This window comes from Salvelinus namaycush, chromosome 19 (genome assembly GCF_016432855.1).
Source record: "Salvelinus namaycush isolate Seneca chromosome 19, SaNama_1.0, whole genome shotgun sequence".
In the NCBI taxonomy this organism is placed as follows: domain Eukaryota; kingdom Metazoa; phylum Chordata; class Actinopteri; order Salmoniformes; family Salmonidae; genus Salvelinus; species Salvelinus namaycush.
The window spans coordinates 20662559-20679103 of NC_052325.1; the positions used below are offsets into that span (position 1 = coordinate 20662559).

Consider the following 16545-nt stretch of genomic DNA (forward strand, 5'->3'; position numbering starts at 1 on the left):
GAAGCCATTCCTGCATTGTCTTGGCTGTGTGCTTAGTGTCATTGTCCTGTTGGAAGATTAACCTTCGTCCCAGTCAGGTCCTGAGCCCTCTGGAGCTGGTTAAATGCCTTTTAGGCTCACTTCGAGGAAAGCAACATTGAAATATGCATGAGAGCACCAGTTGTTCAGGACGACTGTGTTATCACGCTCTCTGTAGCCGATGTGAGCAAGACCTTTAAACAGGTCAACATTCACAAGGCCGCGGGGCCAGACAGACTACCAGGATGTGTACTCAGAGCACGCGCGGACCAACTGGCAAGTGTCTTCACTGATATTTTCAACCTCTCTCTGACCAAGTCTGTAATACCTAGATGTTTCAAGCAGACCAACATAGTTCCTGTGCCCAAGAAAGTGAAGGTAACCTTCCTAAATGACTACCGCATGTAGCACTCACGTTGGTAGCCATGAAGAGCTTTGAAAGGCTCGTCATGACACACATCAACACCATCATCCCAGAAACACTAGACCCACTCCAAATCGGATACCGCCCCAACATATCCACAGATGAACGCAATCTCAATCGCACTCCACACTGCCCTTTCCCATCTGGACAAAGGGAACACCTATGTGAGAATGCTGTTCATTGACTACAGCTCAGCATTCAACACCATAGTGCCCTCAAAGCTCATCACTAAGCTAAGGACCCTGGGACTAAACACCTCCCTCTGCAACTGGATCTTGAACTTCCTGAAAGGCCGCTCCCAGGTGGTAAGGGTAGGCAACAACACATCTGCCATGCTGATCTACAACACAGGGGTCCCTCAGGGGTGCATGCTTGGTCCCCTTCTGTATTCCCTGTTCACCGACGACTGCGTGGCCAAGCACGACTCCAACAACATCATTAAGTTTGCTGATGATACAACAGTGGTAGACCTGATTACCGACAATGACGAGACAACCTATAGGGAGGAGGCCAGAAACCTGTTAGAATGGTGCCAGGACAACAACCTCTCCCTCAATGTGAGCAAGACAAAGGAGCTGATCGAGGACTGCAATAAAAGGAGGGCCGAACAAGCCCCCATTAACATCGACAGGGCTGTAGTGGAGTGGGTTGAGAGTTTCAAGTTCTTTGGTGTCCACTTCACCAACAAACTATTATGGTTCAAACACACCAAGACAGTCGTGAAGAGGACACGACAACACCTTTTGCCCCTCTGGAGACTGAAAAGATTTGTCATGGGTCCTCAGATCCTCTAAAAGTTCTACAGCTGCACCATCGAGAGCATCCTGACCGGTTGAATCACCACCTGGTATGGCAACTGCTCGGCATCCAACCATACGGCGCTACAGATGGTAATGTGTACGGCCCAGTACATCACTGGGACCAAGCTTCCTACCATCCAGGACCTATGTACTAGGCAGTGTCAGAGGAAGGCCCAAAAAATTGTCAAAGACTCCAGTCACCCAGGTCATAGACTGTTCTCTCTGCAACCGCACGGCAAGCAGTACCAGAGCACCAAGTCTAGGTCCAAAAGGCTCCTTAACAGCTTCTACCCCTAAGCAATAAGACTGCTGAACAATTAATCAAATGGCCACCCATGACACCCCTTCCCCACTCTTTGTTTTTACACTGCTGCTACTCGCAGTTTATTATCTATGCATAGTCATTTTACCCCTACCTACACGTACAAATGACCTCGACTGACCTGTACCCCGCACATAGACTCTGTACCGGTACCCGCTGTATTTTGCCTCGTTATTATTTTATTGTGATACTTTTTTATTTATTTTAGTTTATTTTGTAAATCTTTTCTTAACTCTATTTCTTGAACTGCATTCTTGGTTAAGGGTTTGTAAGTAAGCATTTCACGGTAAGGTCTACACCTGTTGTATTCGGCGCATGTGACAAATATCATTTGATTTGATTAGATCAAGAATCTCTCTGTACTTTGCTCCGTTCATCTTTGCCTCGATCCTAACTGGTCTCCCAGTCCCAGCCGCTGAAAAACATCCCCACAGCATGATGCTGCCAACACCATGCTTCACTGTAGGGATGGTTCCAGGTTTTCTCCAGGCGTTACATTTGGCATTCAGGCCAAAGAGTTCAATCTTGTTTTCATCAGACCAGAGAATCTTGTTTCTCATGGTCTGAGAGTCTTTAGGTGACTTTTGGTAAACTTCAAGCGGGCTGTCATGTGCCTTTTACTGAGGAGTGGCATCCGTCTGGCTACTACCATAAAGGCCTGATTGGTGGAGTGCTGCAGAGATAGTTGTCCTTCTGGAAGGTTCTCCCATCTCCACAGGCTCTCTGGAGCTCTGTAAGAGTGAACATCAGGTTCTTGGTCACCTCCCTGACCAAGGCCCTTCTCACCTGATTACTCAGTTTGGCCGGGTGGCCAGCTCTAGGAAGAGTCTTGGTGGTTCCAAACTTCTTCCATTTAAGAATGATGGAGGCCACTGTGTTTTTGGGGACCTTCAACGCTGCATACATTTTTTGGTACCCTTCCCAGATCTGTGCCTCGACACGATCCTGTCTCGGAGTTCTACGGACAATTCCTTCGATCTCATGTCTTGGTTTTTGCTCTGACATGCAATGTCAACTGTGGGACCTTATATAGACAGGTGTGTGCCTTTTCAAATCATGTCCATACAATTGGATTTACCACAGGTGGACTCCAATGAAGTTGTAGAAACATCTTAAGGATGATCAATGGATAACAGGATGCAATGAGCTCAACCTTTTTTTGCTTTGTAATTATGGGTTATTGCATGTAGATTACTGAGGAATTTTTATATTTTTTTCATTTTAGAGTAAGGCTGTAATTTAAGAAAATGTGGAAGATATCAAGGGGTCTAAATACTTTCCAAAGGCACTGAATGTTAGTTTACTTTTAATTGGAACATCTACTTAAGCATACACTTGGTAAAGACATGTGAAATAGGACCTACTGAATGCAACAACTATCTCTCTGTCACTATTAAACACAATCATGGGTGCGTACTTTATCTTTCACATTCACTCGAAAAGCATGCTGGGAAATATGCAAATACATCTTCACTTCCTGTTAAAACAACACCCTCAGTGTTTAAACCTTAACGGCTTATGCTGAATAAACGTGTTCATGCGTTTAAAACTGTTACAGAAAATAAATACATTCTGGTGTTTATGTTCTGAAATTAAATTTGAAATGCCTTGACACATGTAAAAAGTGTAACAGAAGAGGGTATATTCATGTGTGCAGATACTAATCACTTGGTTTTACTGTGTAAGGTGTTAACCCAACACAGAATATAAAGCAATGTTGTAATGTTGTAACTCACTTGCAGACCACATCTGCTGTATCATCGTTGACGAGGCAAGGTGCTCCATGGCACCTCAGGCACTTATCCACCTCACATTTGTTGCCCTCGTATCTGACCGGACACACACACTCTACATGGCCACTACTGGACAATGTACAGGCCTTGGAGTTTACACAGTAGTGGTGGCAGATGTCTGCAGAGGAGAGAAAGAACAGAGGAAAGAGAAAGAGACATGGAGAGAGAGAATACGATAGATAGAGAGACAGAGACAGGGAGATGGAGGGAGAGAGAGGGAGAGAGAGAGAGAGAGGGAGAGATATTGAGAGAGAAAAAAACAGAGGGAGAGAAAGAGAAAAGTAGAGAGAGGTGCATTTCATAATGAGGAAACGGAGGATAGTTTTAGCTAGTTTGATTATAATTTTACAGGCTTTTAATGAGACTTAATTATCTGCAACAAATGGCATCTCATCCATAGATGAAAACATATCACCCCTTGGGCAAGTAACAGTTGGAATGCACTAATAGTGTCAGTTGAAATTGTTTTCCTCACAATTTATAATGACAAAGCCTACATAAGAGAAGGACATATTTTATCAGTGCAGCACAGAAACCCCCAGACGTTGTTTAGAGGGGCATTTATAATTACTCTCTCGCCCAAACGTGGTATTTGTAAGCTAAGAAGGAATTGCCCTTTCTGGTAAAAACAAATCGTTCCCCCCCCCCCCGTTTTTTCTCATTTAGACTTTCTTGTTGTTGTTGTAACCTTAAATATGAAAAACTGAAAAGATTTCTGCAATATAAATGCAATATAAATGTGGCCCTCCCCAAGATATATTTTGACATCAATACAATAGATGCCATTTAGCAGACACTTTTATCCAAAGCGAGCTACAGTAATGCATGCATATATTTTTTATGTATGGGTGGTCCCAGAAATCAAACCCACTATCCTGGCATTGCAAGAGCCATGCTCTACAAACAAAGCTATAGAGGACCACCACAAGAAACACTGGGCAACTCCAAGAGGCAATATGCAATTGGATCCCTTTACTCACGGTAAAGACAGCGGTCTCCAGTATACTCTGCCATGCAGCGGCACACCGGCTGGTTCCCTAAGCTGACATCACAGGTACCACCATTCAGACAGTGGTTATCACACACCCGCTTCTCACAGAATGGACCTGTAAACCCTACAGGGCACCGACACGTTGGCTTGCCTGGAGGGAGAGAAGAGAGAACAGAGGAAAGAGAGGGTGGGAGAAAGGGGGAGAGAAGAAGAGAAGTTTGGCTGACAATTATGTGCATGGTTATCAACTCAAGTGTTTTTAGGGCTGTGTGTTCTTGTTCCTAAAGCTGAGTATCAAGCATCCGAAAAACCAAAGATAGCGGATTCTTAATAACACAAGGTCCCTGGAGGTCAGAGAGATATAATTGAAATATTTCCAGTCCTTTAATTGATAACAGTGGCTGCCTCCAGTGAGGCCTGTTCTCCTTATCACCAAACTGGGGTACTTGAGGAAAACCATTTGACAGTAAGCTCTCCCAAGCTCAGCTTCCATCGCTCATTAAGAGCAATACTCCCCAAGCCTGCTCAACACAGCGAAACCTCTTACTTTATGAAAGATCAGTCAGTCGCATAGCATGAATGAACAGACCGAACAGTCAGTGCCTGTATGCCCAGCAGCAGAACAAATATCCCATCACTTTTTTTCACTCCTCTTTGACTGCATTGGACATATAACACAAAGCACTGACTGGGCTAGTGAACCAAGCACAAAATAAGACTGATCGTTAACAAAGAAAGAACAAAACTTGCCTGCAACTCTCCAAATAATTTAAAATCCTGCTGCGATACTCACTTTGCTTCATTCACATATGAATAAGTTATTGCATATCACTGAAACACATATCTCGCACCTGTCAAGCTCACTAGCCAAATACTGCTGTCATAATACAAAGGACTGACAGCTTGAAGTCAATTGACTGAGATCATGTTTTCAACATATTATTCCTAAACTATCAAATACCTGGTCTTCATTCCCCCTGGGCAAGAGTGTACATAGATATTGTGAATATAATGGCCAGAGACTGTTGCAAGTTAAAGTATTTCATGAAAGATTACACATTTATTACGAGGTGATGAGAAAATATGTTTTAAGGGTAAACATTTCACTTCCCAGACTTAAAGATTCAACACAAAAGTCGTAGACCAGTCTCTAAATACTGTGCAGTGCATTCGGAAAGAATTCAGACGCCTTGACTTTTCCCACATTTTGTTACGTTACAGCCTTATTCTAAAAACGATTACATTTAATTTTTACCTCATCAATCTACACACAATAATCCCATAATGACAAAGTGAAAATAGGTTTTTGGACATTTTTTGGACATTTATGGAAAATAAAAAACACAATACCCCAAAATGACAAAGCAAAAACAGTTTTTTAGAAATTTGTGCAAATGTATTAAAAATGTAAATATTACATTTACATAAGTATTCAGACCCTTTACTCTGTACTTTGTTGAATCACCTTTGACAGTGATTACAGCGTCGAGTCGTTTTGGGTATGACTATAAGCTTGGCACACCTGTATTTGGTGAGTTTCTCCCATTCTTCTCTGCAGATCCTCTCAAGTTCTGTCAGGTTGGATGGGAAGCGTCGCTGCACAGCTATTTTCAGGTTTCTACAGAGATGTTCGATCGGGTTCAAGTTCGATCGGGCTCTGGCTGGGCCACTCAAGGACATGCAGAGACTTGTCCTGAAGCCATTCCTGCGTTGTCTTGGCTGTGTGCTTAGGGTTGTTGTCCTGTTGGAAGGTGAACTTTCGCCCAGTCTGAGGTCCTGAGCGCTCTGGAGCAGGTTTTCATCAAGGATCTCTCTGTACTTTGCTCCGTTCATCTTTCCCTCAATCCTGACTAGTCTCCCAGTCCCTGTCACTGAAAAACATCCCCACAGCATGAAGCTGCCACCACCATGATTCACCGTAGGGATGGAGACAGGTTTCCTCCAGGCGTGACGCTTGGCATTCAGAGAATACTGTTTCTCATGGTCTGAGAGTCCTTTACGTGCCTTTTGACAAACTCCAAGCGGGCTGCCATGTGCCTTTTACTGAGGACTGGCTTCTGTCTGGCCACTCTAACATAAAGGCCTGATTGGTGAAGTGCTGCAAAGATGGTTGTCCTTCTGGAAGGTTCTCCCATCTCCACAGAGGAACTCTGGAGCTCTGTCAGAGTAACTTGGTCATCTCCCCCGATTGTTCAGTTTGGCCGGGCGGCCAGCTCTAGGAAGAGTCTTGGTGGTTCCAAACTTCTTCCCTTTAAGAATGATGGAGGTCACTGTGTTCTTAGGGTCCTTCAATGCTGCAGAAATGTTTTGGTACCCTTCCCCAGATCTGTGCCTCGACACAATCCTGTCTCAGCGCTCTACGGACAATTCCTTCGACCTAATGGCTTGGTATTTGCTTTGACATGCACTTTCAACCGTGGGACCTTATACAGACAGGTGTGTGCCTTTCCAAATCACATCCAATCAATTGCATTTACCACAGGTGTACTCCAATCAAGTTGTAGAAACATCTCAATTATGATCAATGGAAACAGGATGCACTTTTGAGTCTGCTCAATTTTGAGTCTCATAGCAAAGGGAATGAATACTTATGTAAATAAGGTATTTCTGTGTAGATTGATGAGGGGAAAAATAGATTTAATCCATTTTAGAATAAGGCTGTAACGTAATAAAATGTGGAAAAAGTCAAGGGGTCTGAAAAATTTCTGAATGCACTGTATCTACCCCAGTCATGACAGGAGCATTAAAATTGTCAGCATTCAACATTCACGTATTATATTTAGCACACTCTCTAAAATGGACTTCCTGCATTTTTTGTTTCAAGTTTTAATGTCACATGCACAAGTACAGTGAAATGCCTTTCTTGCAATCCATGAAGCGATTTAACATTTACACAAACCTTCACAACATGTATTATGTATTTGAGTAACGGTCAGGAAACCACAGTATTCCAAATGTATCTATCTCTATGGGTAATGTCTCTTGTGAGTCCACACAGTCCATCAGTGGTAAGAGACTGAGATGTTGGGAATAATTGCCCTCTTGCATGCATTATGTAACCGGTTGACTGGTTTGTAGCAAAGAGACATAAAGTAAAACTCAAGTGTTCTGCACTATTTTAGTTTATCCATGTTAGACAGGATGAGTGGCAAACAATATGACACATGATCAGTTCAGTTTTTAAAATGTCTTGACTAGGGCTGAATTTACACAGGCAGCTCAAATATGATAACTCTTCCACTAATTGGTCTTTTGACCAATCACATCAGATCTTTTCACATCAGATATTTTTCAGAGCTGACCTGATTCGTCAAAAGAAGATCAGAATTGGGATGCCTGTGTACACAAAGCCTAATATGCTTCATGCTTATACTACCAAAATCAATCAATCAATGTTGTAATACTGTAGCACAAGCATCTTCAGATATTGATCACTCCCAACAACCTAGAGAGTTCTTCAACTTAAAAATGTATTAGTAAAGACACCTGGGCACATAACACCTTATGTCAATCACATGATCAATCAATCCAGCCATCCACCAATCAATATATGGATTTTAACAGCAGACTCACCCAGCGGTGAGCCCATGCAAGTGCCTCCATTGAGGCAGTAGTCGGTGCAGTGATTGACCTCACAGCGTTCTCCAGAAAAGTCAGGCCAGCAGTAGCAGCGCCAGTCCCCTTTCTCATTGGCAAGGCAGCGCCCGCCGTTCTCACACGGTGGCCGACACAGCTCGCCTTCAACACATCAAGACACAGTACAGTATGTTCATTATGATGATCTTGTACACAGGTTTTTGAAGTACCTTTTATTTGTAAACTATGAATATGATCAGTGTCTACAGAGACATGAATTTAGCCCTGGGCCAGTAAAAAGAGGTTGATATTGCACAAGCATGTCATCTTATGCTATAATTTCAAGTCTTCTTTTGAAGTACAGTCGTGGCCAAAAGTTTTGAGAATGACACAAATATTAATTTCCACAAAGTTTGCTGCTTCAGTGTCTTTACATATTTTTGTAACATGTTACTATGGAATACTGAAGTATAATTACAAGCATTTCATAAGTGTCAAAGGCTTTTATTGACAATTACATGAAGTGATGCAAAGAGTCAATATTTGCAGTGTTGACCCTTCTTTTTCAAGACCTCTGCAATCCGCCCTGGCATGCTGTCAATTAACTTCTGGGCCACATCCTGACTGATGGCAGCCCATTCTTGCATCATCAATGCTTGGAGTTTGTCAGAATTTGTGGGGTTTTGTTTGTCCGCCCGCCCCTTGAGGATTGACCACAAATTCTCAATGGGATTAAGGTCTGGGGAGTTTCCTGGCCATGGACCCAAAATATCGATGTTTTGTTCCCCGAGCCACTTATTTATCACTTCTGCCTTATGGCAAGGTGCTCCATCATGCTGGAAAAGGCATTGTTCGTCACCAAACTGTTCCTGGATGGTTGGGAGAAGTTGCTCTCGGAGGATGTGTTGGTACCATTCTTTATTCATGGCTGTGTACTTAGGCAAAATTGTGAGTGAGCCCACTCCCTTGGCTGAGAAGCAACCCCACACATGAATGGTCTCAGGATGCTTTACTGTTGGCATGACACAGGACTGATGGTAGCGCTCACCTTGTCTTCTCCGGACAAGCTTTTTTCCGGATGCCCCAAACAATCGGAAAGGGGATTCATCAGAGAAAATGACTTTACCCCAGTCCTCAGCAGTCCAATCCCTGTACCTTTTGCAGAATAGCAGTCTGTCTCTGATGCTTTTCCTGGAGAGAAGTGGCATCTTTGCTGCCCTTTTTGACACCAGGCCATCCTCCAAAAGTCTTCAACTCACTGTGCGTGCAGATGAACTCACACCTGCCTGCTGCCATTCCTGAGCAAGCTCTGTACTGGTGGTGCCCCGATCCCGCAGCTGAATCAACTTTAGGAGACGGTCCTGGCGCTTGCTGGACTTTCTTGGGCTCCCTGAAGCCTTCTTCACAACAATTGAACCGCTCTCCTTGAAGTTCTTGATGATCTGATAAATGGTTGATTTAGGTGCAATCTTACTGGCAGCAATATCCTTGCCTGTGAAGCCCTTTTTGTGCAAAGCAATGATGACGGCATGTGCTTCCTTGCAGGTAACCATGGTTGACAGAGGAAGAACAATAATTCCAAGCACCACCCTCCTTTTGAAGCTTCCAGTCTGTTCTTCGAACTCAATCAGCATAACAGAGTGATCTCCAGCCTTGTCCTCGTCAACACTCACACCTGGGTTAATGAGAGAATCACTGACATGATGTCAGCTGGTCCTTTTGTGGCAGGGATGAAATGCAGTAGAAATGTTTTTTGGGGGGATTCAGTTCATTTGCATGGAAAAGAGGGGCTTTGCAATTAATTGCAATTCATCTGATCACTCTTCATAACATTCTGGAGTATATGCAAATTGCCATCATACAAACTGAGGCAGCAGACTTTGTGAAAATGTATATTTGTGTAATTCTCAAATCTTTTGGCCACGACTGAGCAATTCAGAAAGATTTTACTTGGCCAAGTTCCTTCTAAGCTGGGTCTTGCTATGGACGAGCTTACCTGAGACGTTGACATCACTGCAGGAGCCGTTGACCAGTACCTTCCCTTCTGGACAGGTGCAGGTGGCACCCGTTGGGTTCAGTAGACACATGAAGTCACAGTTCATTCTCAGGCATGGGTTGACCGCTGGAGAAAGACAAGAGGCAAACCGAGTGGCGCAGTGGTCTAAGGCACTGCATCTCAGTGCAAGAGGCGCCACTACAGTCCCTGGTTCAAATACAGGCTGTATCACATCTGCCCGTGATTGGGGTCCCATAGGGCGGCTCACAATTGGTCCAGCATCGACCGGGTTTGGCTGGGGTAGGCCGTCATTGTAAATAACAATTTGTTCTTAACTCACTTGCCTAGTTAAATAAAAAATGCCAAGAGGATTTATCATTCAAGCCCAAGCTTCAATACAGCCGTCAAATAACAAACATCCTCTCCTTTATTACTATTGTTCTATTAAACATTCTGAGGCAAACAGACAGGGAAGAGGCTAAATCTTATGGATTTAGTTCATACTGTGCACAAATGTATTTCTATTCAGAATCAACAAGAAATATGGTCCATATTCCACTCAATTCCTGGTCCCAAAGGACTACTATATCCAGGCGCCGATGACATTGATGTCGATTACAGCTGCACCTCGCACCTCTCTGATTCAGAGGGGTTGGGTTAAATGCGGAAGACACATTTCAGTTGAATGCATTCAGTTGCACAACTGACTAGGTCTCCCCCTTTCCTTTCCTGTTAGTGAACACTACTTTAATATGCACCACATCAGCAGCATGCTGCCATATTCCTCCAATAAGTCAATGGAAGCGTTGGGTTTTCAATAATAACAAAGAAAACACAAATGTATTGTGTTTGGGGTGATAAGGATCATAGGGATCAAAACAACAGCAACATGCTGACCAGACCGGACGCGTCACGTGCATTGCAAAATAAATGTACACATACATGTTATTAAATTATTGCTTAGTCAAGCACTAAAATAGAACTTGATTCTATTTGTGATGCTCAACACGCTGCAATTCCTGCCTCTCCCATCTCCTCATTGGTTTTTAGGAGCATATATCCACGTTGGTGATTGAAAGATGAACTGAGGTCCACACGCCAGTCGGTTGTGATAATGCACCTTAAAGTTGCTTGCCAACCGCCATTTAAAGTCCAATGAAGAAGAAGAAGCCTGAAGGAAGGAGGAGAGATGACTAGAAACAAATTTGGGTTGACTGTTTTTATCTGTGGATTAATTGTCGGAGTAGATGAAATTGTGCATTTCAGGTAAAATAGCAACCCAATGTTTAGATCCCATTACAAATTAGCTAGCAACAGCAAGCTAGCTAGCTAAATTGCCATAAATGTTTAATGCTTTGGACCTGTCCCCAAATTAAAATAATTGGTTCAGAGTTTGTTTTGATATTTCAACCTGCGTGTCCTGATCGCGTCTGGTGTGGGGGGGACAAAATCAGCACGCGTGCGGTCTGGTCAGCATGTAACACTCCTGCTCTTTCTGTTCTGCTAGCTGTGCATTAACTTCTGCTGCCCAAAGAGTAGGTTACATAAATCAAATCTTATTTTATTTTTCACATGCGCCAAATACAACAGGTCCTTAACCAACAATGCAGTTTTAAGAAAAATAAGTGTCAAGAAAGTATTTACTAAAATAAGCTGAAGTAAAACATAAATAAAATACAAATAAAAAATAAGAAAATAGAAAAATAACAAATAATTAAAAAGCACTAATAAAATAACAGCAGCGAGGCTATATACAGGGGGTACCGGTACAGAATGTACCGTAAATGTGCGGGGGCACAGGTTAGTCAAGGTAATTGGTACATGTAGGTAGAGGTAAAATGACTATGCATAGATAATAAACAGAGAGTAGAAGCAGAAGCTGGACTAATGAGTATTTGGGGAACGGTTCAGCTGCCCTTTAGTGTCTGACGCTCCACAACTCTAAACATGATACAGATAACAAATAGCAACCGAGGGCTACAGTGAAAAGAGAAGTGGAGAGCCAGAGGATGAAGGATATATTGGTTTGATTGCTCCTAACATGGGAGATGAAATGACTCTCTCATGTCCCACACTTGAGAAAATGAAAAACTAGCTCAAGAAACAGAGCTATTGCATTTCCATCCAGGCTGTGGACCCACAGTTATCTGCAGTCTGTGTTGATGAACCAGATAGAATATCAATGCTACATTGGTGCATTGTCATTACAATTGTTTAAAAAAATATATATATATTTTTTTATTTCACCTTTATTTAACTAGGAAGGCTAGTTTTTATTTCACATTTATTTAACCAGGTAGGCTAGTTGAGAACAAGTTCTAATTTACAACTGCGACCTGGCCAAGCTAAAGCAAAGCAGTTCAACACATACAACAACACAGACTTACACATTGAATAAACAAACATACAGTCAATAATACAGTAGAAAAAGTATGTATACAGTGTGTGCAAATGAGGTAAGATAAGGTAGGTAAAGGCAATAAATAGGCCTTGGTGGCGAAGTAATTACAATGTAGCAATTAAACACTGGAGTGATAGATGTGCAGAAGATGAATGTGCAAGTAAAGATACTGGAGAGCAGAGGAGCAAAATAAATAAATAAATACAGTATGGGGATGAGGTAGTTGGATGGGCTATTTACAGATGGGCTATGTACAGGTGCAGTGATCTGTGAGCTGCTCTGACAGCTGGTGCATAAAATTAGTGAGGGAGATATGAGTCTCCAGCTTCAGTGATTTTTGCAAACCTTTCCAGTCATTGGCAGCAGAAAACTGGAAGGAAAAGGCGGCCAAAGGAGGAATAGGCTTTTGGGGGTGACCAGTGAACTATACCTGCTGCAGCGCATGCTACAAGTGGGTGCTGCTATGGTGATCAGTAAGCTGAGATAAGGCGGGGCCTTAAATAGCAAAGACTTATAGATGATCTGGAGCCAGTGGGTTTGGCGACAAATATGAAGCGAGGGCCAGCCAAGGAGAGCATACAGGTCGCAGTGGTGGGTAGTATATGGGGCTTTGGTATCAAAACGGATGGCACTGTGATAGACTGCATCCAATTTGCTGAGTAGAGTGTTGGAGGCTATTTTGTAAATGACATTGCCGAAGTCAAGGATCGGTAGGATAGTCAGTTTTACAAGGGTATGTTTGGCAGCATGAGTGAAGGATGCTTTGTTGCAAAATAGGAAGCAGATTCTAGATTGTTTTGGATTGGAGATGCTTAATGTGAGTCTGGAAGGAGAGTTTACAGCCTAACCAGGCACCTAGGTATTTGTAGATGTCCACATATTCTAAGTCAGAACCTTCCAGAGTAGTAATGCTGGACGGGCGGGCAGGTGCTGGTAGCGATCGGTTGAAGAGCAAGCATTAAGTTTTACTTGCATTTAAGAGCAGTTGGAGTCCACGGAAGGAGAGTTGTATGGCATTGAAGCTCGTCTGGAGGTTTGTTAACACAGTGTCCAAAGAAGGGCCAGAAGTATACAGAATGGTATCGTCTGCGTACAGGTGGATCAGAGAATCACCAGCAGCAAGAGTGACATCATTGTTGTATACAGAGAAAAGAAAGAAGCCAAGGCTGTTGAGTCTGCCGATAAGAATGTGGCGATTGACAGAGTCGAAAGCCTTGGCCAGGTCTATGAATACAGCTGCACTGTATTGTCTCTTTTCGATGGAGGTTATGATATCGTTTAGGACCTTGAGCGTGGCTGAGGTGCACCCATGATCAGCTCGGATACCAGATTGCATAGCAGAGAAGCTACGGTGGAATTCGAAATGGTCGGTGATCTGTTTGTTAACTTGATACCTTAGAAAGGCAGGGTAGGATAGATATAGCTCTGTAACAGTTTGGGTCTAGAGTGTCTCCCCTTTGAAGAGGGGGATGACCGTGGCAGCTTTCCAATCTTTTGGGTTCTCAGACGATACAAAAGAGAGGTTGAACAGGCTAGTAATAGGGGTAGCAACAGTTTCGGCTGATCATTTTAGAAAGAGAGGGTCCAGATTGTCTAACCCTGCTGATTTGTAGCGGTCCAGATTTTGCAGCTCTTTCAGAACACCAGCTATCTGGATTTGGGTGAAGGAGAAATGGGGGAGCCTTGGCCAGCCGTAGAAAAATTCTTATTGAAATTCTCAATTATCGTGGATTTATCGGTGGTGACAGTGTTTCCTAGCCTCAGTGCAGTGGGCAGCTTGGAGGAGGTGCTCTTATTCTCCAAGTACTTTACAGTGTCCCAGAACTTTTTGGAGTTTGTGCTGCAGGGTGCACATTTCTGTTTGAAAAAGCTAGCCTTTGCTTTCCTAAATGACTGTGTGTATTGGTTCCTAACTTCCCTGCAAAGTTGCATATTGCGGGGGCTATTCGACGCTAATACAGTATGCCACAGGATGTTTTTGTGCTAGTCAAGGGCAGTCAGGTCTGGAGTGAACCACGGGCTATATCTGTTCCTGATTCTACATTTTTTGAATGGGAAATGCTTATTTAAGATTGTGAGGAAAGCACTTTTAAAGAATAACCAAGAATCTTCTACTGACGGAATGAGGTCAATATCCTTCCAGGATACCCGGGCTAGGTCGATTAAAAAGGACTGCTCGCTGAAGTGTTTTAGGGAGCTTTTGACAGTGATGAGGTGTGGTCGTTTGAACGCAGACCCATTATGGACGCAAGCAATGAGACAGTGATCGCAGAGATCCTGGTTGAAGACAGCAGAGGTGTATTTGGAGGGCAGGTTGGTTAGGATGATATCTATGAGGGTGCCTGTGTTTACGGATTTGGGGTTGTACCTGGTAGGTTCATTGATAATTTGTGTGAGATTGAGGGCATCAAGCTTGGATTGTTGGATGGCCGGGGTGTTAAGCATGTCCCAGTTTAGGTCACCTAACAGCACGAGCTCTGAAGATACAGTGAGGGAAAAAAGTATTTGATCCCCTGCTGATTTTGTACATTTGCCCACTGACAAAGAAATGATCAGTCTATAATTTTAATGGTAGGTTTATTTGAACAGTGAGAGACAGAATAACAACAACAAAAAATCCAGAAAAACACATGTCAAAAATATTATAAATTGATTTGCATTTTAATGAGGGAAATAAGTATTTGACCCCCTCTCAATCAGAAAGATTTTTGTCTCCCAGGTGTCTTTTATACAGGTAACGACCTGAGATTAGGAGCACACTCTTAACGGGAGTGCTCCTAATCTCAGTTTGTTACCTGTATAAAAGACACCTGTCCGCAGAAGCAATCAATCAATCAGATTCCAAACTCTCCACCATGGCCAAGACCAAAGAGCTCTCCAAGGATGTCAGGGACAAGATTGTAGACCTACACAAGGCTGGAATGGGCTACAAGCAGCTTGGTGAGAAGGTGACAACAGTTGGTGCGATTATTCGCAAATGGAAGAAACACAAAAGAACTGTCAATCTCCCTCGGCCTGGGGCTCCATGCAAGATCTCACCTCGTGGAGTTGCAATGATCATGAGAACGGTGAGGAATCAGCCCAGAACTACACGAGAGGATCTTGTCAATGATCTCAAGGCAGCTGGGACCATAGTCACCAAGAAAACAATTGGTAACACACTACGCCGTGAAGGACTGAAATCCTGCAGCGCCCGCAAGATCCACCTGCTCAAGAAAGCACATATACATGCCCGTCTGAAGTTTGCCAATGAACATCTGAATGATTCAGAGAACAACTGGGTGAATAGTGTTGTGGTCAGATGAGACCAAAATGGAGCTCTTTGGCATCAACTCAACTCGCCGTGTTTGGAGGAGGAGGAATGCTGCCTATGACCCCAAGAACACCATCCCCACCGTCAAACATGGAGGTGGAAACATTATGCTTTGGGGGTGTTTTTCATGCTAAGGGGACAGGACAACTTCACCGCATCAAAGGGACGATGGACGGGACCATGTACCGTCAAATCTTGGGTGAGAACCTCCTTCCCTCAGCCAGGGCATTGAAAATGGGTCGTGGATGGGTATTCCAGTATGACAATGACCCAAAACACACGGCCAAGGCAACAAAGGAGTGGCTCAAGAAGAAGCACATTAAGGTCCTGGAGTGGCCTAGCCAGTCTCCAGACCTTAATCCCATAGAAAATCTGTGGAGGGAGCTGAAGGTTCGAGTTGCCAAACGTCAGCCTCGAAACCTTAATGACTTGGAGAAGATCTGCAAAGAGGAGTGGGACAAAATCCCTCCTGAGATGTGTGCAAACCTGGTGGCCAACTACAAGAAACGTCTGACCTCTGTGATGGCCAACAAGGGTTTTGCCACCAAGTACTAAGTCATGTTTTGCAGAGGGGGTCAAATACTTATTTCCCTCATTAAAATGCAAATCAATTTATAACATTTTTGACATGCGTTTTTCTGGATTTTTTTGTTGTTATTCTGTCTCTCACTGTTCAAGTAAACCTACCATTAAAATTATAGACTGATCATTTCTTTGTCAGTGGGCAAACGTACAAAATCAGCAGGGGATCAAATACTTTTTTCCCTCACTGTAGATGGGGGGCAATCGATTCACATATGGTGTCTAGGGCACAGCTGGGGGCAGAAAGTGGTCTATAGCAAGCGGCAACGGTGAGGGACTTGTTTCTGGAAAGGTGGATTTTTAAAAGTAGAAGCTCAAATTGTTTGGGT

The 16545-nt window shown here is 43.4% G+C and overlaps 1 protein-coding gene across 1 annotated transcript in view; it reads right to left on the minus strand.

The window, feature by feature from the left end:
- Positions 1–16545, minus strand: part of LOC120063930 (low-density lipoprotein receptor-related protein 1B-like) — a 345986-nt gene that overhangs the window by 9524 nt on the left and 319917 nt on the right. The window contains 4 exon segments of the mRNA XM_039014240.1: positions 3301–3475; positions 4338–4499; positions 7922–8086; positions 9921–10046. Of these exon segments, the coding sequence (XP_038870168.1) occupies positions 3301–3475; positions 4338–4499; positions 7922–8086; positions 9921–10046 (628 nt within the window).